The following is a 23373-nucleotide window of genomic DNA, read 5'->3' as shown; positions in this document are numbered from 1 at the left end:
GACAGCTCAGGGAACTGTCTAACTGATGTGATGATGGGTTGATTCAGTGATACTTTATTTGCTGGAGCATAGCTGGTGACTATGGTTTCAAGTATCTCCACTTCCTCTTCCTCCTCATTGTCCTATTCTTCCTCCTTTTCCATTTATCAAACCACATTCTTAAAAAATTCCTGATCAAGACAAGGAAAGAAGATCTAGGAACATCACTTTAAACATTTAATTGGCAGCAATTAGTCAGCACTTTAAAAAGGTATGAAAGTTCTATTCATTAATGCATTGACAACATGTCAATGTACCAAGTTGGATAGTTAAGAGGTGTACACTGGGGATCAGAGTGTAATATGGGTCTGGAAAAAGTGTAAAAGGGGTCTGGAAGGTTGAAGGAAAAGATAGAGAATAAACATTAAAACAATTAAAAAAAAATAACTGTCTTTTAAAGACCTAAAACATGTTTGGAAAGAATAGAAGGCAAATAGATCAGATCAGTCCTAAGTTTCTATGCCACCTAGACTTCTATGCCAACTAGATTTTAGAACTTTGGTTCTCTCATCCTTTCTTCCCTCCCACACCTACTGTCAACCACTTATATGTGACGGTGTGAGTCTTAAATGGTATCTTACATTTATTTTTGGTTTCATGAAATTTAAATCTGATATTTCATTATGGAATAAAAACATTTATTTCCTGATAAAAGAATTTTAAGTACATGACAGTAGTCTAAGGAAATGATGGGGTGAGGAGAGATGGGTTATCCTGATTTCATTAGAAATGTGTTTTGACATTCTACAGTAAAATGGACTTCCATGGTGGCTAAAATGGTAAAGAAACTGCCTGCAAAACCCAGTTTGATCCCTGGGTCAGGAAGGCCCCCTGGAGAAGGGAATGGCTTGGTTTAGTCACTCAGTTGTGTCTGACTATTTGTGACTACATGGACTGAAGCAAGCGAGGCTTCCCTGTCCATCACTAGCTCACAGAGCTTGCTCAGACTCATGTCCGTTGAGTCGGGCATGCCATCCAGCCATCTCATCCTCTGTTGTCCCCTTCTCCTTCCTTCAATCTTTCCCAGGAGCAGGGTCTTTTCCAGTGAGTCAGTGGATACTCAAGAGTCTTCTCCAACACCACAGCTCAAAAGTATCAATTTTTCAGTGCTCAGCTTCTTTTTATAGTCCAACTCTCACATCCATACATGACTACTGGAAAACCATAGCTTTGACTAGACGGACCTTTGTTGACAACGTAATGTCTCTGCACTTTAATATGCTCTCTAGGTTGGTCATAGCTTTTCTTTCAAGGAGCAAGCATCTTTTGATTTCATGGCTGCAGTCACCATCTGCAGTGATTTTGGAGCCATGAAAAACAAAATCTGTCACTGTTTCCATTGTTTCCCCATCTATTTTCCATGAAGTGATGGGAATGTTGAGTTTTAAGCCAACATCTTTACTCTTCTCTTCCACTTTCGTCAAGAGGCTCTTTAGTTCTTTGCTTTCTGCCATAAGGGTGGTGTCATCTGTGTACCCGAGGTCACTGATATTTCTCCCATCAATTTTGATTCCAGCTTGTGCTTCAGCCAGCCAGGCATTTCATATGATGTACTCTGCATATAAGTTAAATAAGCAAGGTGACAATATACAGCCTTGATGTACTCCTTTTCCTATTTGGGACCAGTCTGTTGTTCCATGTCCAGTTCTAACTGTTGCTTCTTGACCTGCATACAGATTTCTCAGGAGTCAGATAAGGCGGTCTGAAGAATTTTCCACAGTTTGTTGTGATTCACACAGTCAAAGACTTTGGTGTACTCAATAAAGCAGAAGTAGATAGTTTTTTGGAACTCTCTTGCTTTTTCTATGATCCAATGGATATTGGCAATTTGATCTCCGGTTGCTCTGCCTTTTCTAAATCCAGCTTGAACATTGGGAATTTCATGGTTCATGTACTGTTGAAGCCTGGCTTGGAGAATTTTGAGCATTATTTTGCTAGCATGTGAAATGAGTGCAATTGTGTGATAGTTTGAACATTCTTTGGCATTGCCTTTCTTTGGGATTGGAATGAAAACTGACATTTTCCAGTCTTATGAGTTTTCCAAATTTGCTGGCATAGTGAGTGCAGCACTTTCACAGCATCATCTTTTAGAATTTGAAATAGCTCAGCTGGAATTCCATCACCTCCACTAGCTTTGTAGTGATGCTTCCTAAGGCCTACTTCACTTCACATTCCACGCTGTCTGGCTCTAAGTGAGTGATCACACCACTGTGGTTATCTGAGTCATGAAGGTTTTTTTGTATACCTCTTCTGTGTATTCTTGCCATCTCTTAATATCTTCTGCTTCTGTTAGGTCGATACCATTTCTGTCCTTTATCAAGCCCATCTTTGCATGAAATGTTCCCTTGGTATCTCTAATTTTCTTGAAGAGATCTCTAGTCTTTCCCATTCTATTGTTTTCCTCTGTTTCTTTGCACTGATCACTGAGAAAGGCTTTCTTATCTCTCCTTGCTATTTCATGGAACTCTGCATTCAAATGTATGTTTTTCCTTTTCTCTTTTGCCTTTCACTTCTCTTTTCTCAGCTATTTGTAAGCCTCCTCAGATAACCATTTTGCATTTTTGCATTTCTTTTTCTTGGGGATGGTCTTGATTACTGCATCCTGTACAATGTTACAAACCTGACCTAAATCAAATCCCATATGATTATACAGTGGAAGTGACAAAAAGATTGAAGGGATTAGACCTGATGGACAGAGTGCCTGAAGAACTATCTATGGAGGGAATGGCTACCCACTCCAGTCTTCTTGCCTGGAAAATTCTATGGACAGAAGAGCTCTATGGGCTACAGTCCATGGGATTACAAATGAGTCATACGTGACTGGGCAACTAACACTTTCACACTTTCATAGTAACAGAAAGCCAGCATAGTAACTTTATTCCTAGAACAGACAGGGTACCTAACCAGCCATGGATTATAATGAAAAGCCTCCGTGTCTAATGGGACAATACAGAAAAAGGGAAAGAACAGAGAAACTATAGAATTGTTGAAAACTAAATCTCTGAAGGAAACGGCAATCCACTCCAGTGTTCATGCCTGGGAAATCCCATGGACAGAGGAACCTGGAGGACTATAGTCCATGGGACCACAAAGAGTTGGACACAGTGACTAAACAACAAAAATCTCTGAAAAGGCAGAAATGAAAACTTTTGCCAAGGTTGGACAATGTACTAGGTCGTTGTTTCCAGAACTTTAGTTATCCTCTAAATGCTCATTATATTTGTCATAAATACACATCATATGTGTTATGTACTATCAATATCTTTTGCTTTAAATTCACTTTATACTAACTATTTGAAGTTTTAATTTAATTGAATGTAGGCAATCATATGCATAAATAAGCAGGTAAAATGTTCAAATTATATACTACAATATAGTAAGAAACACAGAGATAAAAATGAGGAAGAAAGAGAGAGATTATGATGGTTGGCAAATTCAAAATCTGCAGAGCCAAAACCCTAGTGGAAGGCCATCAGGCAGAGGTGTTAGTTCTTACCGGGAGGACAGCCTTGTTCTATTCAGGCTTTCAGTGGATGAAATGAAGACTACCCACTTTATAGAGGGCAGCCTCCTTTACTCAGACCACTGATTTAAGTATTAATCTCATGCAAAACATCTTTCGAGAAACACCCAGAATAATGTTTGATCCAATATCTGGGCACCCTGTGCCAGTCAAGTCAGCCCATATTAACCACCAAATGTAGTGTTCAGCATACTGACAAACTGTGTGAAGAAAGTAGAGCAGGAAATATTTATAAATTTATTTGACATATATTCCACTTTGACCAATATGGAAAATCTAAAAAGTGGGTTAAAAGTAGATAAAATTAATATTAATAATTGAGGAGTCGTGTATGAATGGCAACTTGTGTTAATGACTAAACTATTAATAAAGTATTTTCACTTTCATATAAAATTACTTGTTTGAATCACATTGCTTATTAGATTAAGTTTTCCAATAGTTTCAAAGGGGTAGGAAGCCAGAAAATTTGAACTGTTTTCTAAGTTTTCTTCAAAAGTGGAAGCATTTAAAATTTCAGTTGGGAGACATTCTGTAGGAGCAGATAGTATATCATGTTGGGAATTACGAGCAAATAGCTTACTTTAGGTTGTAGGCCTAGGGTCTGAAGTACCAGATCATCTAAATTATGGTAGTTGATGCTAAGCTGTTAGTGAATTCCCTGTGGACAGAGTTGAAACAGAATTATAAAGGTCACTGGAACCTGCTTGATGTCCTTTATTCCAAGGAGGAAAACAGTGAAAGGAGGATCCTAGAGGTCACCACTTTACTGAACAGATCTAAGTGTTATGATAGGATGACTAGGGAGAAATTCTGCAACCTGCTCTCAGTCCTTTTAGAAGAAGAGAGGAGACTTAGATGAGCAGGCTGTTGGTCAGGGGGGAAAGCATTATACGAAGGACTGGAGGAAAAGAGAAAAGTGTCACCAGGTAGCCAGGCACTTTGCAACCTAGGATGTACAGCAAAACGGCGACCAGTACAAATGGAACAAGACAGGCAATTTTATAATTCATGGAAGGTGAAAGATAGAAAAGAGTCATATTTCCCAATCAAGAAAGGGAGCTTTTGAGTACAAATTAGAGAACTCTCCAAATCCTCCCTGTGTCATAAACCCCTGAAACTGAGAGCTAAGGCAGGAACTCTGTGAGTCATGAGAACACAATCCAGTGAGGAGATCTTGGAGCAGGACATTTCCTCTTTTCAGAGTCCCTGTCAAGCCAGTTATGGATGGATTTGCATTTTGGTTGAGAAATGACTGGACCAGTTTTGGTAGCTCCACTTCCCCTTGGTGGGGCAGCAAGCCCCAATAAAAAGGCCCTCTGTTGCACCAGTGCCATCCTCCTGCTACTCAAGTCCCGATAGACTTTGGAGAAACTGGTGAGTCTGACTCTTCAGTTCAACTTTGTTCTTGGGCTCCAGAATATTGATTTTATGCTGGAGGCAGCAAATTTGGTGGGTCCAAAGTTATGATCAAGTGTTTAATGGTACTTATCGGATGGGAAGGTTTCCCTGGTGGCTCAAATGGCAAAGAATCTGCCTGCAATGTGAGAGACCTGGGTTCCATTCCTGGGTCAGGAAGATCCCCTGGAGAAGGGAACAGCAGCCCACTCCAGCATTCTTGCCTAGAGGAGTCCATAGACAGAGGAACCTGGCAGGCTACAGTTCATGGGGTCACAACGAGTCAGACACTACTGAGCGAATTTCACTTTTCACTTTCATTGGATGGGAATTTGGGCACAGTGGTACACTGTATTTATTAAGTTTCTGGTACATAGTTTGAATTACCCTATTGAACTGTAAATTAATAGGAAATCTTTGACATTAAAAGGGAAAGAAAAAGTATTTTTTCTGTTTTTGTATCTTCCTGGTGTCCCTCTGCTGTAATTTCAGAAGCCTTTATCTTAAAAGATATGAGGTCCTGTGTCCTTCCTGATGACCCTCTGCACTGTACACAAGTTATTATGTTCGGACCTCATGAGAGATAATAAAGATAAGAATTGCTTGTGAGCTTGCCGAGGATTTTAGAACTTATGGCTTTTCCAGAAAATGCTGTTTTCCTGAAAACAAAATAAAATAAAACAAAAAATTGCTTGTGTGTTTTAAACAAAAATATTTTTTAAAACATTGTATGATAAAATGAAGACTTTCTCAGGGCTAATGAAACAATATTCTAAGGAGGGAGTAGCCAGAAATTTGTTAAAAGAAGTTGAAGAGTTTAAAGGGCATTCTTAGAGACTGGAGAGATTCTGTCTGATGGTATTACACAATTTTTGCCATGTCCCTCTGTAGGAGTTCCTTGTTGTGAACATTGTCATTTAATTTCTTTCAGATTCTAAGACTCCAGAAAGATGTCTTATCAGCAGCAGCAGTGCAAGCAGCCCTGCCAGCCACCTCCAGTAGTGTGCACCCCCAAGTGCCCTGAGCCCTGCCCACCCAAGTGCCCTGAGCCCTGCCCACCTCCCAAGTGCCCTGAGCCCTGCCCACCTCCAAAGTGCCAGCAAAAATGTCCTCCTGTGCCACCTCCCCAACAATGCCAGCAGAAGTGCCCACCCAAAAGCAAGTAGAAGCATCAGCTTGTATCCGGATCAGGAAAGGATGAGGACAGTTGACTCACCCAGCTCCGCAGCTCCACCTTCAATCCTGTCCTGGACACAGAAGAAGCTTCTCCTGTATTTCAGCGTGCAATACACCTGTGATGACTCCTCACAGCCAGAGATATTTCCTTCCTGAGGCTGCTGCACCACTTCCCCCTGGGAGGGTAACTGAGAAAGCATCACAACACTTCAGAGGGAAGAGCAACGTCTCTCCTCCTGGGCACCATCAGGGGACTTTCCCTATTTTCTGTGTCTGTCACCTGGGGATGGGTTTCTATCATCAGCTGGGCAATTGTTACTTATCCTCTACTTCCTGAGTAAACTACAATTCCTTTGTGTGGTAGTAAAAATGTTTTCTTCCTTTTAAAGCCTACTTTTAATAGTATCATATCATCATCTTGGTTTGTTTACATCCTACTTTGATGCCAAGTTTTAGGCTCCCACAATCAGTGTTATCTGAATCTTGCCATGCTGTTAACAATCATTTCTATATAATTTCAATCTATATTATTTTCTTAGTTATTACTTGATTAATTTTATGGTCAAATTCTTTGAACTCCTTAGGTTTACAGTCCCTTTGCTAAAATGTAGGGAAAATCTTATTTACATTGCAAACTTGTCTGAGGCATAAAAATTAAATGAATTGTTTAGTTTAGCTGGCACAAGCCGGTCACAAAAATGGCACTTTTTTGGGGTGAGGCAGTTCACCATTGTCTCCCTCATCACCACAAGCACCACCACCACCACGCTTGCTCCACAGGAAAGTGGCTCAGACACAACTAGCATAGCAAGCAAGAGGATTTTTAGGTTTCATTACTCTTTCCCATTCTGTTATTCCATTATTCTTCTAACTTGACCTTAGGTTTAATGTGATAGTGCTGATGAAGTGTTTTTTTGGAAATTAGTGGGATGTTCCACATAAGTATAGCAGTTCTTGGACTTCCTGGTGGTCCAATGGTTAAGAATCACCTGTGCCAATGCAGGGAACATGAATTCATTCCCTACTTTTGGAAGATTCCACATGCTGGGGGACAAAGCTTGTGTGCTGTTGAGGTCCTTTCATGGACCGGAACGTGGTGGTCCGAAGTCAACGATGAGAAAGTGAAAGAAGGAAAGAGGCTAATATTTCCTGGGTTATGCAGTCGGCGTTCGCGTTCCAGGAAATCAGCCAGAAACAGTGAGATAGAAAGAAAGAAAAGACACGGGGACCCAAGCTCTGATGGAGCAAAGGTGTTTTAATCATCATGGTGTGGGCATATATACTGTAGTTTTTCTTAGCAAACATGAAGATTAAAACTCCAGACTTAAAAAACATAGGCGATCCATATTAAAGAGAGAGAGAGTTGTAAACAATCACGTTTACCCTTTGGTTCACAAGAAGGAAGAGGGTACTTATCACCGTATTGAAAAACTAATGAAGGAAATGCCTGGATCCCTCAGCCCCAGGAGAGGCTTGCTTCTCCTCTTAATTCCTCAATATTCAGGAATTAATAAGGAACAGAGGATTCCCGACAGATCCAAAACAGCACACAGGAAGCCTCCTGTTAAATGCGTCCTTACAGTGTGCCATAACTACTACACCTGCCCACTCTAGAGCCTGTGCTCCTGAACAAGGAAAGCCACTGAAATGAGAAGCCTGTGCATCCCAAAAAGAGTGATCCCTGTTGCCTGGAACTAGAGAAAGCCCACTTGTTCTAATGAGGACCGAGTACAGCCAAAAAATAAGTGAATAAATACATAGAAAATTTTTTAAGAGAATAACTTTATATTTTAAAATGTTCAGTTCAGTTCATTTCAGTCGCTCAGTTGTGTTCAACTCTTTGTGACCCCATGAATTGCAGCATGCCAGGCCTCCCTGTTCATCACCAACTCCAGAGTTCACTCAGACTCACGTCCATCGAGTCAGTGATGCCATCCAGCCATCTCATTCTCTGTCGTCCCCTTCTTCTCCTGCCCCCAATCCCTCCCAGCATCAAAGTCTTTTCCAATGAGCCAGTTCTTTGCATCAGGTGGCCAAAGTATTGGAGTTTCAGCTTCAGCATCAGTCCTTCCAATGAACACCCAGGACTGATCTCCTTTAGGATGGACTGGTTGGATCTCCTTGCAGTCCAAGGGACTCTCAAGAGTCTTCTCCAACACCACAGTTCAAAAGCATCAGTTCTTCAGCGCTCAGCTTTCTTTATAGTCCGACTCTCACATCCATATAAGACCATTGGAAAAACCATAGCCTTGATTAGACGGACCTTTGTTGGCAAAGTAGTGTCTCTGTTTTTGAATATGCTGTCTTAGGTTGGTCATAACTTTTCTTCCAAGGAGTAAACGTCTTTTAATTTCATGGCTAGTTATTAAAACATGAGTAGTACAGAAGAAAGGGAAACTAAAAGAGTCCTTACCAGGAAAAGTGTTGCCTCCTCTCCATGTAAAGCCCCTGCTCTTCTTTCTCCAACAACACATCAATCTCAGGGTTTGTTTTTTTTTTTTTTTTCCACTTCTGGATTTACTTTGCAGATTGTTTGACACCACCTTTGAAGAACATTAAGGTTAACAATATTTGTTTAGATTTACAAAGTCTCTGTTCCTATGCAGTTTGTTTGCCAAGTGCTTAACTTACTAGTGAAGTAATTGTGAAAGCAGATATGTTCTTTAAGCATAGATCTTTTTTTTAACATTTTATTTTATATTGGAGTATAGTTGATTAACAATATCGTAGTTTCAGGTGGACAGCAGAGTGAATCAGTTATACATATCTACGTATCTATTCTTTATCAAATTCTTTTCCCATTAAGGCCGTTACATAATATTGAGAAGACCTATCTTATGCACTGTACCCTTAGGGGCTATCTATTTTAAATATAGCAGTTTGTACATGTCAGTCTCAAACTCCTAATCTTGCCTGTGCCCTACCCAACCCATCTGGTAACGGTAAGTTCGTTATCTAAGTCTGTGAGTCTGTTTCTGTTTTGCTCATAAGTTCATTTGTATCATTTCTTTTTAGATTCCACATATACAGTGATATCAGACAATATTTCTCTTTCTCTGTCTGACTTCCTTCACACAGTGTTACAGGCTCTATGCCCATCCATGCTTCAAATGATGTCACTTCATTCTTTTTAATGAATTAGTAATATTCCACTGCATTTTTGTACATCAATTTCTCTATTCATTCCTCTTGATGGACATTTAGGTTGCTCCTGTGTCCTGGCTTTTGTAAATACTGCTACAATGAAGACTGTGTTGTATGTATCTTTTTGAATTATGGTTTTCTCTGGGTACATGCCCAGGAGTGGGATTGCTGGGTCATAAGGTAGTTCTATATTGAGATGTTTCCCTTTGCTGTGCAAAAACTTTTAAGTTTTATTAGATTCAATTTATTTTTGTTTCTTATTTTCATTATTCTAAGAGGTGGATGACAAAAAGATCTTGCTGTGGTTTATTTGGACTTATATTCTTATTACATATTCAATACCTTGGAGAGGCTGCACGGCGATCTCAGACTGTCTCCTTTGTGTTTCCTGCTCCTGGTGCTTCAGAGACCTTTGGCAGTGTGCTGATCTTGGCATGCCACCTTGTTTGCTAAGTCATTTCACAGTTTTTTCATACAATTCAAACTTAGACCATGCTATTTGAACACTGGCCAAATGGATTTCAATTTCCATAGGCCAGAAGATTTGTAAGTTCCAAATATTAGGGCACTTCATTTGAATTGTTCAGTTCAGTAAGTTCAGTTGCCCAGTCATGTCTGATTCTTTGTGACCCCATGGCCTGCAGCACACTAGGCTTCCCTGTCCATCACCAACTCCCAGAACTTGCTCAAACTCATGCCCATGGAGTCGGTGATGCCATCCAACCAGCTCATCCTCTGTTGCCCCCTTCTCCTCCTGCCTTCAATCTTTCCCAGCATCAGGGTTTGTTTGTTTTCTTTTTTTTTTTTTCCCAATGAATCACTTCTTCACATCAGGTGGCCAAAATATTGGAACTTCAGCTTCAGCATCAGTCCTTCCAATGAATATTCAAGACTGATTTCCTGTGGAATTGACTGGTATGATCTCCTTACAGTCCAAGGGACTCTTAAGAGTCTTCTCTAGTACCACAATTTAAAAGCATCAGTTCTTCGGTGCTCAGCTTTCTTTATGGTCCAATTCTCACATCCATACATGACTACTGGAAAAACCATAGCTTTGACTAGATGGACCTTTGTTGGTAAAATAATGTCTCTGCTTTTTAATATGCTGTCTAGGTTGGTCATAGCTTTTCTTCCAAGGAGCAAGCATCTTTTAATTTCATGGCTGCTCTCACCATCTGCAGTAATTTTGGAGACCAAGAAAATAAAGTCTGACACTGTTTCAATTGTTTCCCCATCTATTTGCCATGAAGCAATGGGACCAGATGCCATGATCTTAATTTTTCTGAATGTTGAGTTTTAAGCCAGCTTTTTCACTCTCCTCTTTCACTTTCCTCAAGAGGCTTTTTAGTTCCCTTTTGCTTTCTACCATAAGGGTGGTGTCATCTGCGTATCTGAGGTTACTGATATTTCTCCTGGCAATTTTGATTCCAGCTTGTGCTTCATTCAGCCAGACATTTTGCATTATGTACTGTGCATAGAAGTTAAATAACCAGGATGAAAATATACAACCTTGACACACACCTTTTCCAATTTGAAACTAGTCTGTTGTTCCATGTCCAGTTCTAACTGTTGCTTCCTGACCTGCATACAGATGTCTCAGGAGTCAGATAAGGTGGTCTAGTCTTCCCATCTCTTGAAGAATTTTCCAGTTTGTTGTGATCCACACAGTCAAAGGCTTTGGCATAGTCAATAAAGCAGAAGTAGATGATTTTCTGGAACTCTCCTGCTTTTTCTATGATCCAACAAATGTTGGCAATTTGGTCTCTGGTTCCTCTGAATTTTCTAAATCAATTTTGAACATCTGGAAGTTTTCAGTTTACTTACTGTTGAAGTCTTGCTTGGAGAATTTTGAGCATTACTTTGCTAGCATGTAAGCTGAGTGCAACAGTAAGGTAGTTTGAACATTTTTTGGCATTGCCTTTCTTTGGGATTGGAAGTAAAGCTGACCTTTTCCAATGACTGTTATCTAAGGCCAAATTTAAAGTTGTACAGGAGTCTATAATATTTGCTGAATGCAGCAGCATTCTTCAGTCCTGAGTACCCACATGTGTTCTTTGCTCCAGGAGAAATATTTGGTTCAATATCTGAGATGGATTGTGCCTTTAGCCATTTGGCAAAATTTGGTTTAACAGTGAGCTAGTCCTCTGTATGAATGACAATAGACAGACAGGGAGTACTTGCTAGACTGGTATTTCTCTTGAAAATCTGGATAAGCACAATGGCTGAACCTAATGTTCCTTCCAAACATGGAAAGTTTAGGTTTAAATCTGTGACAAATGGAGGGAAGGAGAAAGAGTAGCTGAGGACAAAAACATAAATAAATGCATAATGCAAACAGGGAAATCAACGTTACCTTGAGAGAGACTCAGAGCAAAAGAATAAAACTGTCTCTTAGCACAATTATACAACTGCCAGAGAGAGTGAAGTCATATATTGGCCTGGCTGAGACCACTCCTGCTTTTGTAAACTTATAAGGCCAGATAGAACTTTTTAAATGTGGAATCCTCTGGAAGACATTGTGATTGTACAATATGATGATGAACTGTACCAAATGTTATTGACTGAGCAGAACTGTAGTAATGTGTCAATAGCTTTTGAGTTTTGTTTTCCAGAATACATCTATTACAAAATATATTATTTGGATGTGTCAGGGAAGCTTGTAATTTCCTCGGTTCTGTCTCACTGCAGCAAAAATTTGAAGTGATGGGCAGATCAGTGTTCAGTTCAGTCTCTCAGTCATGTCCAACTCTTTGCAACCCCATGAACTGCAGCATGCCAGGCTTCCCTGTCCATCACCAACTCCTGGAGTCTACCCAAACCCATGTCCATTGAGTCGGTGATGCCATCCAACCATCTCATCCTCTGTTGTCCCCTTCTCCTCCTGCCCTCAATCTTTTCCAGCATCAGGGTCTTTTCAAATGAGCCAGTTCTTTGCATCAGGTGGCCAAAGTATTGGAGTTTCAGCTTCAACGTCAGTCCTTCCAATGAACACTCAGGACTTATCTCCTTTAGGATGGACTGGTTGGATCTCCTTGCAGTCCAAGGGACTCTCAAGAATCTTCTCCAACACCACAGTTCAAAAGCATCAGTTCTTCAGTGCTCAGCTTTCTTTATAGTCCGACTCTCACATCCATATAAGACCACTGGAAAAACCATAGCCTTGACTAGACGGACCTTTGTTGGCAAAGTAGTGTCTCTGCTTTTGAATATGCTGTCTAGGTTGGTCATAACTTTTCCTCCAAGGAGTAAGCGTCTTCTACTTTCAAGGCTACAATCATCATCTGCAGTGATTTGGGAGCCCCCCTTATAAAGTCAGCCACTGTTTCTTTCATTTCCCCCTATATTTGCCATGGAGTGATGGGGCCAGATGCCATGATCTTAGTTTTCTGAAAGTTGAGTTTTAAGCCAACTTTTTCACTCTCCTCTTTCACTTTCATCAAGAGGTTCTTTAGTTCTTCTTCACTTTCTGCCATAAGGATGGTGTCATCTGCATATCTGAGGTTATTGATATTTCTTCCAGCAATCTTGATTCCAGCTTATGCTTCCTCCAGCCCAGAGTTTCTCATGATGTACTCTGCATATATGTTAAATAAGCAGTTACAGCTCAGTTTTATTTGGCAAGCAAAAGAAAATATATCCTCCAGGTGTGAAGGCTGGCCAACCAAGAAAATGTGAAGAGAAGAGAGCCCCCTGGCTCAATTTTGGCTCCTCTTTTTATATGATTTTTCTCCTCCCCCTGAGCCTGCCCTACATAAATTGGGCTAGCCAGGAGGGCTGTTTATTTTTCCTGAGGTTCTCACTCTGGTCCATGGACCTTCCTTTGTTCTATTTTCATGGGCTTTTCCCTTCTTTGTTTTACAGCCACTGCCATTCTGGACTCCTTTTTCCTATTCTAACTAGCTAACAGATGGAGTCTAGGAAACACTCCTTACAGGGCTACATAATAATGTGGCATATGAATACACATTATTCATGTGATGTATCAATATGTAACTATAAACCTTGAAGACTGAATGGAGGAGAAATCTTGAGTTATAATGGACAAAAGGCAGCAGTAGGTTGCCTGATGAAATATAGGGTACAATTATCACCTTTTTTCTTTGCTATAGATGGAAAACCAATAAACAGAATAGATAAGAGCATGTGTTTTTGATGGGATTAAAGCAGTAGGCATATCATGGTGGATCAGGTTACCCTGAGGATCAGCCCCACCTTGAGATGAGAGAGGCTATGAAAGTCCTTATGGCATACTCAGGGGAAATTACATCAAAGTGTGACTACTACTGTCTCATCCTACTATATGGGTCCCCATTATTGAGTACAAAACAGGTATTCTTACTGCACTCAGGTACTTAGTACACAGTGGCAACTGTAATAGTTTACCAAAACATTTGGTGATGACACTGCTTGTGGACACTAATCCTGAAGGTGCTGTAGTGACAGCTCTGTTCCTGGATGATCATGGTCAGTAATAATCTTGGCCAAAAGCTGTTCCTTACTGACAGGGGCAGTGACAGTTCAGGGAACCTAACCTGTTTAACCGATGTGATGATGGGTTGATTCAGTGATCCTTTATTTGCGGGAGCATAGCTGGTGACTCTGTCACAGGTTTCCCGTATCTCCACTTCCTCTTCCTCCTCATTCTCCTGTTCTTCCTCCTTTTCCATTTATCAAACCACATTCTTGAAAAGCATCCTGATAATTTGGCCAAGACAAGGAAGGAAGATCTACCAATATTACTTTAGATGTTTAATTGGCAACCATTAGTCAGCCCTCCTGACCACAGGAAGAATTTGAAAAGATGTGAAAAGACTATTCAGTAAATGTATGGACAACATGTCAGTGTACCAATGTTGGAGAGTTAAGAGGTATATATTGGGGAGCAAAGTGTAATATAGTAAGCTGAGGTGTCTGGACAATTGAAGGAGAAGACAGAGAATAAACATTAACATAATTTTTAAATTATTGTCTTTTAGAAGCCTAAAATGTCTTGGGAAAGAGTAGAAGCAAGCAAATGTATCAGATTAGCCCTAAGTTCATAATTACCATAGACTTCAGACCTTAGTGCTCTGATTCTCTCTCCCCTCACAAACCTGCTTTCAATCATTTGTATGTGATGGTGTGAGTCTTACACAGTATCTTACATTTATTATTGTTTCACACAATTTAAACCTGATATTTAATTGGAATACAAAGATTTATTTCCTGATAAAGAATTTTAAGCACTTCATAGCAGTCTAAGGAAGCATACGGGTGAGGAATAGAAGGGACATCCTGAGTTCATTAAAAATGTGTTTCCACATTCTACAGTAACATAAACCCAACATTATAACTTATTTCTAAACTAGACAGGAACCCTTAAAAGCCAAGGCCCACCATAAAAAGCCTGAGTGCCCAAGGGGACAGCACAGAAAAGAGGACTGTTCAGCTCTGGGAAAGAACAGGGGACTGTAGAAGCATCATTGAATGCTAAATCTATGAAAGGCAGAAACAAAATCTTTGGTCAGGGTTGGAAAACATACTAGGGCATTGTTCACAGAATGTTAGTTATTCCCTAAAGGCTCATTATATTTGTCAAAATTACAGATCACATGTATCATGTAACATTAATAGGTTTACTTTAACTTCAATTTATACTAACATTTTTATTTCTAGTTTAATTGGCCACAGAAAATCATGTACATGAAATTGCAGATGAAATTGTGTATTACAATGCATATATTATATATATATATTTTATAAAGAAAGAGTGAGAGACACACAGAGAGACAGAGAAAAAGAGAGAAATAACTAAAGCTGGAAAATTCAAACTCTACCGAGCCAAAACCCTGCTGAAGGCCAATAGGCAGGGGAATTATCTCTTACCAGGAGAGGGTGAGTCTTGTTCTATTCAGGTCTTCAATGCACTGATGAGAACTACCCACCTTATAGAAGGCAACCTCTTTTATTCAGGCTACTTATTTAAACATTGCATGTGTCTGCTAAGTCACTTCAATTGTGTCCAACTCTGTGCGACCCTGTGAATGGTAGCCTGCCAGGCTCCTCTTACCTCATCCACAAACAGCCTTAGAGAAACACACAGGATAGTGTTTAAGCAAATATCTGGGCACCCTGTGCCAGTCAAATTCACTCATAAATGAACTATCAAACCTTCCAACACACTGACAAATTTCATAAAGAAAGCAGAGCAGGAAATAGGATCATTTGACTTATATTCCACTGTGACTGATATGGAAAATCTTTTAACATTTTAAAATGGATTTTTAAATGAATTGAAAGTATAATAAAATTATTATTAATGATTACGATGTTATGCATGAATGGCAATTAACTATACTGAATGAATTATTAATAAAGTGATTTGAAATGGCAACTCACTCCAGTACTCTTGCCTGGAGAATCCCAGGGACAGAGGAGCCTGATGGGCTGCCGTCTATGGGGTCACACAGAGTCGGACACGACTGAAGTGACTTAGCAACAGCAGTAGCAACTTTCATATATAATTAGATGTTTGAATGGCATTGCTCTCTAGATTAGGTTTTCCAATCATTTCAAAGGGGCAATAAGCCAGAAATTATGAACAATTCTCTAAGCTTTGTTCAAAAGTGGAAGAAATAACGAGGGGCCACTTGGGAGAAATTATGCAGGAGTCGATGGTATGTCAAGTTGGGGAGTTATGAGCAAAAAGCTTTGTTTTCAGTTGTAGGTCTAGGGTCTAAGCTGCTGGAACATCTGAATTATTTTATCGGTGATACACTCGTATTGAATTCTCTGTGATCCAAGGTAAAATAGATTTATAAAGGTCAGAGGGATTTGCTTGATGTCCTGCTTTTTATGGAGTGTGGCAGTGAAAGGAAGATTCTAGAGGTCACCATTTCACTGAACACATCTAAGTATCATGATGGGAAGGCTACTGAGCTGGAAAATTCAAACTCTACTGAGCCAAAATCCTGCTGAAGACCAACAGGCAGGGGAATTATCTCTTACCAGGAAAGGGTGAGTCTTGTTCTATTCAGGTCTTCAATGCATTACAATTATTCCAAAATTTGTTTTTTGTTTGAAAGAACCAAGCAATATCTTCAGTTGTTACTTTGATTTTATGAAAATAGCATCTTTTAGAAAACCCATCATAAGTTCTGAAATTCTGTGTAAGCTCACAAGCAATTCCCATCATCATTATCTCTCATGAAGTCCGAACAGGACAAGAAGAAAGGAGACTTAGATTAGCAGGCCATGGATCTAGGGGGAAACCATTATAAGAAGAACTTGAGGTAAAGAGAAAGCTGTCACCAGGCAGCCAGGCCCTTTTCAACTCAGTATGTACTGCAAAATGGCAACCAGTTCAAGTGGAACAAGATAGGAAGTTTTATAACTCAAGGAAGGTGAAAGATAGAAAAGAGCAATTTTCCTCAAACAAGAAGGGGAGCCTTTGACTACAAGTTAGAGAACCTGCCAAATCCTCCCACTGCTGAAAATCCCTGAGAGCTAAGGCAGAGACTCTGAGTCATGAGAACATAATCCAGTGAGGAGATCCTGGAGCAGGATGTTTCCTCTTTTCAGAGTCCCTGTCAAACCACTTATGGATGGATTTGCATGTTGCTTCGGAAATGACTGAACCAGGCCAGTTTTTGCAGCTCCACTTCCCCTGGGAGGGGCAGTAAGCCCCAATAAAAAAGCCCTCTGCTGCACCACCACCATCCTCTTGCTTCTCAAGTCCCGATTGATTTTGGAGAACCTGGTGAGTCTGATCCTTCGGTTCTACTTTGTTCTGGGGCTCCCAATGTTGAATTTATGCTGGAGAGAGTAAATATGCTGTGTCCAAAGTTATGATCATATTTAATGCTACTTTGTTGATGGTTGATAGGAACTTGAAATTTCTGCCCGATGATATATTGTATGTATTAAGTTTCTGGTACAGAGTTTGAATTCTCTTATTTAAAAATAAAATAAATATAAAGTTTTTTGACATGAAGAGGTAAGGACAAAAGTACTTTTCCATTTTCTGTAGTTTTTGGTATCCCTTCACTCTGGTACAGAAGCATTTATCTTAGAAGGTGTAGAGCCCTGTATCCTTCCAGGTGAAACTTTGCTCTGTACACAAGTCATCCTGTTCAGACTTCAAGAGAGATAATGATGATGGAAATTGCTTGTGAGCTTACACAGAATTTCAGAACTTATGATGGATTTTCTTAAAGATGCTATTTTTATAAAATCAAAGTAACAACTCAAAATATTGTTTGATTCTTTCAAACAAAGAACAAATTTTGGAATAATTGTATGAGAGAAGGTTTTCTTCTAATTAAAAACTCTCTTGATGAGGGAGGGAGAAGTCATAAATTTGTTAAAAGGAGTAGAAGAAATTAAGCATGTTAGAGACTAGAGAGATTCTATCTGATGGTATCATATAAGCTCAGACTTTTCTCCCTGGAGCAGTTCCTTCATGTGAATACTGTCATTTAATTTCTTTCAGATTCTAAGACTCCAGAAAGATGTCTTATCAGCAGCAGCAGTGCAAGCAGCCCTGCCAGCCACCTCCAGTAGTGTGCCCCCCCAAGTGCCCTGAGCCCTGCCCACCTCCAAAGTGCCCTGAGCCTTGCCCACCTCCAAAGTGCCCTGAGCCTTGCCCACCTCCAAAGTGTCAGCAAAAATGCCCTCCTGTGCCACCTCCCCAACAATGCCAGCAGAAGTGCCCACCCAAAAGCAAGTAGAAGCATCAGCCTTTATCTGGTCAGGAAAGGATGAGGACAACTGACTCACCCAGCTCCACAGCTCCACCTTCATCTTCTCTTTAAAGCCTATCATGGATACAGAAGAAGCTTCTGCATCCTTCAGCCTGCAGTATGCCTGTGGTGATTCCTGACAGCCAGAGGTTTCCTTCCTGAGACTACTATTCTGCTCTCCTCTGAGAGGACAGCTGAGAAAGCATCCCAGAGCTTCAGATGCAAGAGCAGCCACTTTTCTCCTGGGCACCATCAGAGGATTCTCTCCCTCTCTTAGATCTGTCTGTCACCTGGGCAGGGGTTTCTACCAGCTGGTCAAATGTTGCTTATCCTCCTCTTCCCGAATAAACTACAATTCCTTTAATTCCTTTGTGTGATGGCAAAAACGTTTCCTTTCTTTTCAAACTGCTTTTAGTAATACCATATCATCATCTTGTTTTCTTTCTATCCTTTGATGCCAAGGTTCAAGCTCTCACAATTAGTGTTGTTTACATTTGGGTCTTATCAAAACTTTTGCTTAATTATCACTTGATGGTTTGAGGAACAAAATATTTGCCTCTCCAGGTTTTCAGTCCCTTTAGTAAAATGTAGGGAAAAGTGTATTTTCATTTCAAACTTCTGAGGAATCAATATTCAATGAATGTGTATAATTTAGTTGGCACATGCCAGAGTCATATTTAGCACTTGGAAGACAGCAGGTCATCATTGTCTCCATCATCACCACCATCACCACCACCCCTGTTCTCACCACCATATTTGCAGTTGACTCATTCAGCTCCACAGCTCCACCTTCGTCTTCTCTTCAAAGCGGGTCATGAATACAAAAGAAGCTTCTCCATCCTTCAGCTTGCAATATGCCTGTGGGGACTCCTGACAGGCAGAGGTTTCCTTCCTGAAGCTGCTACACCACTTGCCTCTGGGAAGACAGCTGAGAAAACACAGTGCTTCATAGAGAAGAGCAGCAGCTCTCCTCCTGGGCACCATCAGAAGATTCTATCCATCTTCTGTGTCTGTCTATCACCTGGGCAGGGGTTTCTACCACTAGACAATTGTTCCTTGTTCTCCACTTCCTGAATAAACTATAATTCTCTTTTGTGATGGCAAAAATGTTTTCTTTCTATTAAAAGCACTTATTGCAATAGCATCTTGTGTTTGGGTTTATCACTAACTATCCGTCTTTGATCCTGAAGTTCCAGCTCCCACAATCAGTGTTGTCTGAATTTTGAGTAATATCAGAGATCCTTTCTGATCTTCCCTGATGGGTCAGTGGTAAAGAATCAGCCTGCCAATGCAGGAGACATGAGTTCTATCCCTGGTCTGGGAAGATCCCACAACCTGTGGAGCAACTAAGTCCATGTGACACAACTATTGAGCCTGTGCTCTAGAGCCCAGAATCCGCAACTACTGGCACACAAGCTGCAGCTACTGAAGTCCAAGCACCCTAAAGCTTGTGCTCCACAGCCGTGTTCTCCACAGCTTGTGCTCCACTGCAACAAGCAGCAGCCCCGACTCATTGCAACTAGAGAAAAGCCCATGTAGCAGTGAAGACCTAGCGTTGCCAAAATACATTAATAAACAAATACACTGTTTAAAAAAGAATGAAAGCTCTTTTAGAAAAGATTATTTCTATATAATTTAAAAGCCATGATAATTATTGCTTGACTAATTTGAGTAAAAAATTATTTAACTCCTCAGAATTAAAGTCCCTTTACTGAAATGGGGAACATAGTGTTACACTGCAAAATATCTGAGGCATAAAAATTACATGATTGTGTGTAATTTAAATTGCAAACCATGGGGCACAGCAATGGCACTGGGAAGACAGTAGATCACCGTTTTCTCCATCATCACCACCATCACCATCATCACCTCACCACCATGCTTGCTCTAGCAAGGAGGTGACCCAGACATAACTAGCACAGCAACCGAGAAGATTCATGAACATTGTATATCTCTCCATCTGTCTGTGTCCTATTTGATTTGTTTATCAGTGTCTTATACTTTCCTGAGTATAGATCTTTTACCTCAGTAGGTAGCTTTAGCCCTTGGTATTTTATTATTTTTGTTGCAGTGGTAAATGGGTTTCCTTAATTTCTCTTTCTAATCTTTCATAGCTAGTATATAGGAATTCAAGGGATTTCTGTGCATTAATTTTGTATCCTGCAACCTTACCAGATTCATTGATTAGCCCTAGTAGTCTTCTTGTAACCTCTTTACAATTTCCTATGTATAGTATCATGTCATCTGCAAACAGTGACAGTTTTACTTCTTCTTTTCCAGTTTAGATGTATTTTTTAAAATTTATTTTTCTACTCTGATCATTATGGCTAGGACTTCCAAAACTATGTTGAATAACAGTGGTGAGAGTGGACATCCCTGTCTTGTTACTGATCTTAGTGGAAGTGCTCTCAGTTTTTCACTATTGAAAATTATATTTGCTTTGAGTTTGTCATATGTGACCTTTTCCTGTTGAGGTAGGTTCCCTCTACCTACCCACTTTCTGGAGAATTTTAAATCATGAATGGTTGTTGAATTTTGTCAAAAGCTTTTTCTGCTTCTATTGAGATGATCAAATGGTTTTTATTCTTTTGATGTGGTGTATCATACTGATTGATTAGGAGACAGCAAAACATCCTTGCATCCTTGAGATAAATTTCTCTTGATTGTGTTGTATGTTGCTTTTTCTGTGTTGTTGGTTTCTGGCTGCTAGTATTTTGTTGAGGACTTTTGTGTCTGTGTATATTAGTGATATTGACCTCTATTTTTCTCTTTTTGGGGTCTTTTGTGTTCCTATACTAGTTTTTATATCAGGGTGTTCTTGGTCTCATATAAAGAGCTGGAGAGTGTTCCTCTCTCTGCAATTTTTGGAAAAGCTTGTGAAGGATAGGTGTTAGCTCGCCTCTAAATGTTTGATAGAACTTGCCTGTGAGGCCATCTGGTCCTGGACATTTGTTTGTCGGAAGTTTTTTCATCACAGTTCCTATTTCAGTGTTTGTGTGTGGTCTGTTCATATTTTCTGTTCCTTTCTGGTTCAGTCTTGAAAGTTGTCCTTTTCTAAGTGTTTATCCATTTCTTCCAGGTTGTCCATTTTATTGACATATCATTGCTTGTAGTAGTCTCTTATGATCTTTGTATTTCTATCATGTCATTTGTAGCTCCTTTTTCTTTTCTAATTTTATTGATTTGAATCTTCTACCTTTTTTTCTTGATGAGTCTGGCAAAATGTTTATCAGTTGTGTTTATCTTCACAAAGAACCACCTTTTAGTTACATTAATCTTTGCTATTGTTTTCTTCATTTCTATCTCTGATCTTTATGATTCCTTTTCATAATGTTCAGGGGGTTCTCAAGGCAAGAATGCTGGTGGTTTACCATTCCCTTCTCCAGTGAACACATTCTGTTAGAACTCTCCATCATCTGTCTTGGGTGGCGCTACATGGCATGGCTCATGGTTTCATCGAGTTAGAAGAGGTTGTGATCCATGTGACCAGTTTGCTTAGTTTTCTGTGATTGTGGTTTTCATTCTGTCTACCCTTGATGGATGAGGATATGAGGCTTGTAGAAGCTTCCTAATGGGAGAGACTGGCTGTGGAGAAAACTGGTTCTTGCTCTGGTGGGCAAGGCCATGCTCAGTAAATCTTCAGTCCAACTTTCTGCTGATGGATGGGGCTGTGTTCCCTCCCTGTAGCTTGGCCTGAGGCCAAATTATGATAAGGGTAATGGCAGCAATTCTGACTGCCATAGATAAAACAAGAGAATTCCAGAAAAATATTTATTTCTGTGTCATTGACTACCCTGAAACCTTTGACTGTGTGGGTCTCAACAAAGTGTGGAAAATTCTTAAAGAGATAATAATACCAGACTATTATACTTGCCTCCTGAGAAATCTGTATGCAGATCAAGAAGCAACAGTTAGAACCAGACATGGAACAGTTGAGTTCAGTACACTTCAGTCGCTCAGGCGTGTCTGATTCTGCGCCACCCCATGGACTGTAGCACACCTGGCTTCCCAGTCAGAGGTTGCTCAAACTCATGTCCATTGAATTGGTTATGCCATCCAGCCAGCTTATCCTCTGTCGTTCCTTCTCCTCCTGCCTTCAATCTTTCCCAGCCTCAGGGTCTTTTCAAATGAGTCACTTCTTCACCTCAAGTGGTCAAAGTATTGAAGTGTCAGCTTTAGCATCAGTCCTCCCAATGAATCCTCAGGACTGATTTCCTTTAGGATGCACTGGTTTGATCTCCTTGCACTTTGAAGGACTCTCAATAGTCTTCTTCACCACCATAGTTCAAAAGCATCAGTTCTTTGGTGCTCAGCTTTTTTATAGTCTAACATTCACATCCATACATGACTGTTGGAAAAATCATAGGTTTGTTTGGATGGACCTTTGTTGGCAAAGTAATGTCTCTGCTTTTTAATATGCTGTCTAGGTGGGAACACAGACCAGTTCAAAACTAGGAAAAGAAGAAGTCAAGGCTGTATATTGTTCCCCTGCTTATTTAACTTATATGCAGAGTAAATCACGCGAAATGCTGGGCTGGTTCAAGCACAAGCTGGAATCAAGATTGCCGGCAGAAACGTCAATAACCTCATGTGTACAGATGATACCACCCTTCTGGAAGAAAGTGAAGAGAAACTAAAGAGACTCTTAAGGAGAAAGAGGAGACTGAAAAAGCTGGCTTAAAACTCAACATTCAAAAAACTAAAATCGTGGCATCTGGTCCCATCATTTCATGGCAAATAGATGGGGAAACAATGGAAACAGAATTCTGAATACTGTGAGTTCTTTATCAGATAGATTACCTGTTTCTACTTCATTTATTTGGTCTTCTGGGTTTATACTTTGCTTCTCCATCTGCAACATAATTCTCTGTCATTATATTTTGGATATCTTACTGTTTTTATGGTCTCCTTTTCACAGGTGGCAGGGTTGCAGTTCCGTTTGCTTCTGTTGTCTGTCCCCTGGTAGGTGAGATTGGTCCAGGGGCTTGTGTAAGCTTCCCTGTGGGAGGGCTTAGTGTCTGCGCTCTGGTGATTGGAGCTGAGTCTTTTCCCTCTGATAAGCAGGGTGTTTGGGGATGTCTGTGAGCCTAGAATTACTAGGCAGCCTATCTACTGATGGGCGGGGCTGTTTTTCTGTCTTGCTGCTTGTTTGGCATGGAGTCTATAGGCAGTTGGGTGGAGTGAGGGCTTGGTGTTGAAATACACACTTCCAGGATAGCACATGTGACTTGATATTCTATGGACCCCAGATTCTCTGGCAATACAGCGTCCTGGACTCAGTGCTCCCATCACAGAGGTACAAAGGTCTGATTCCTGCTGGGGAGCCGAGAGTCCACAAGCCACAACTGTGGCCAGAGAAAAGAAGAAAAATAAATA

General features: G+C 40.3%; 2 protein-coding genes and 1 long non-coding RNA gene across 3 annotated transcripts; 2 read left to right on the top strand and 1 right to left on the bottom strand.

The window, feature by feature from the left end:
* Positions 1-4836: 4836 nt before the first annotated feature.
* On the top strand, positions 4837-6517 carry LOC120855826 (small proline-rich protein 2E-like). Its single transcript, XM_040230591.1, has 2 exons — positions 4837-4936; positions 5889-6517. The coding sequence occupies exon 2, from the start codon at positions 5908-5910 to the stop codon at positions 6121-6123; it is 216 nt and encodes a 71-aa protein (XP_040086525.1). The 5' UTR covers positions 4837-4936; positions 5889-5907; the 3' UTR covers positions 6124-6517.
* Positions 6047-18887, bottom strand: LOC120855827. Its single transcript, XR_005719320.1, has 2 exons — positions 18787-18887; positions 6047-6191 (listed from the first exon to the last, which is right to left on the bottom strand). It is a non-coding gene; the product is annotated as an uncharacterized LOC120855827 (long non-coding RNA).
* LOC120855825 (small proline-rich protein 2E-like) lies at positions 16927-18142 on the top strand. Its single transcript, XM_040230590.1, has 2 exons — positions 16927-17015; positions 17748-18142. Exon 2 carries the CDS (start codon positions 17767-17769, stop codon positions 17983-17985), a length of 219 nt encoding a protein of 72 aa, XP_040086524.1. The 5' UTR covers positions 16927-17015; positions 17748-17766; the 3' UTR covers positions 17986-18142.
* Positions 18888-23373: the final 4486 nt, after the last annotated feature.

The sequence above is a fragment of the Oryx dammah genome, unplaced genomic scaffold (assembly GCF_014754425.2).
Source record: "Oryx dammah isolate SB20612 unplaced genomic scaffold, SCBI_Odam_1.1 HiC_scaffold_28, whole genome shotgun sequence".
Taxonomy (NCBI): Eukaryota; Metazoa; Chordata; class Mammalia; order Artiodactyla; family Bovidae; genus Oryx; species Oryx dammah.
The sequence above is the reverse complement of the archived record's forward strand: the minus strand, read 5'-3'. Positions and strand labels throughout refer to the sequence as shown.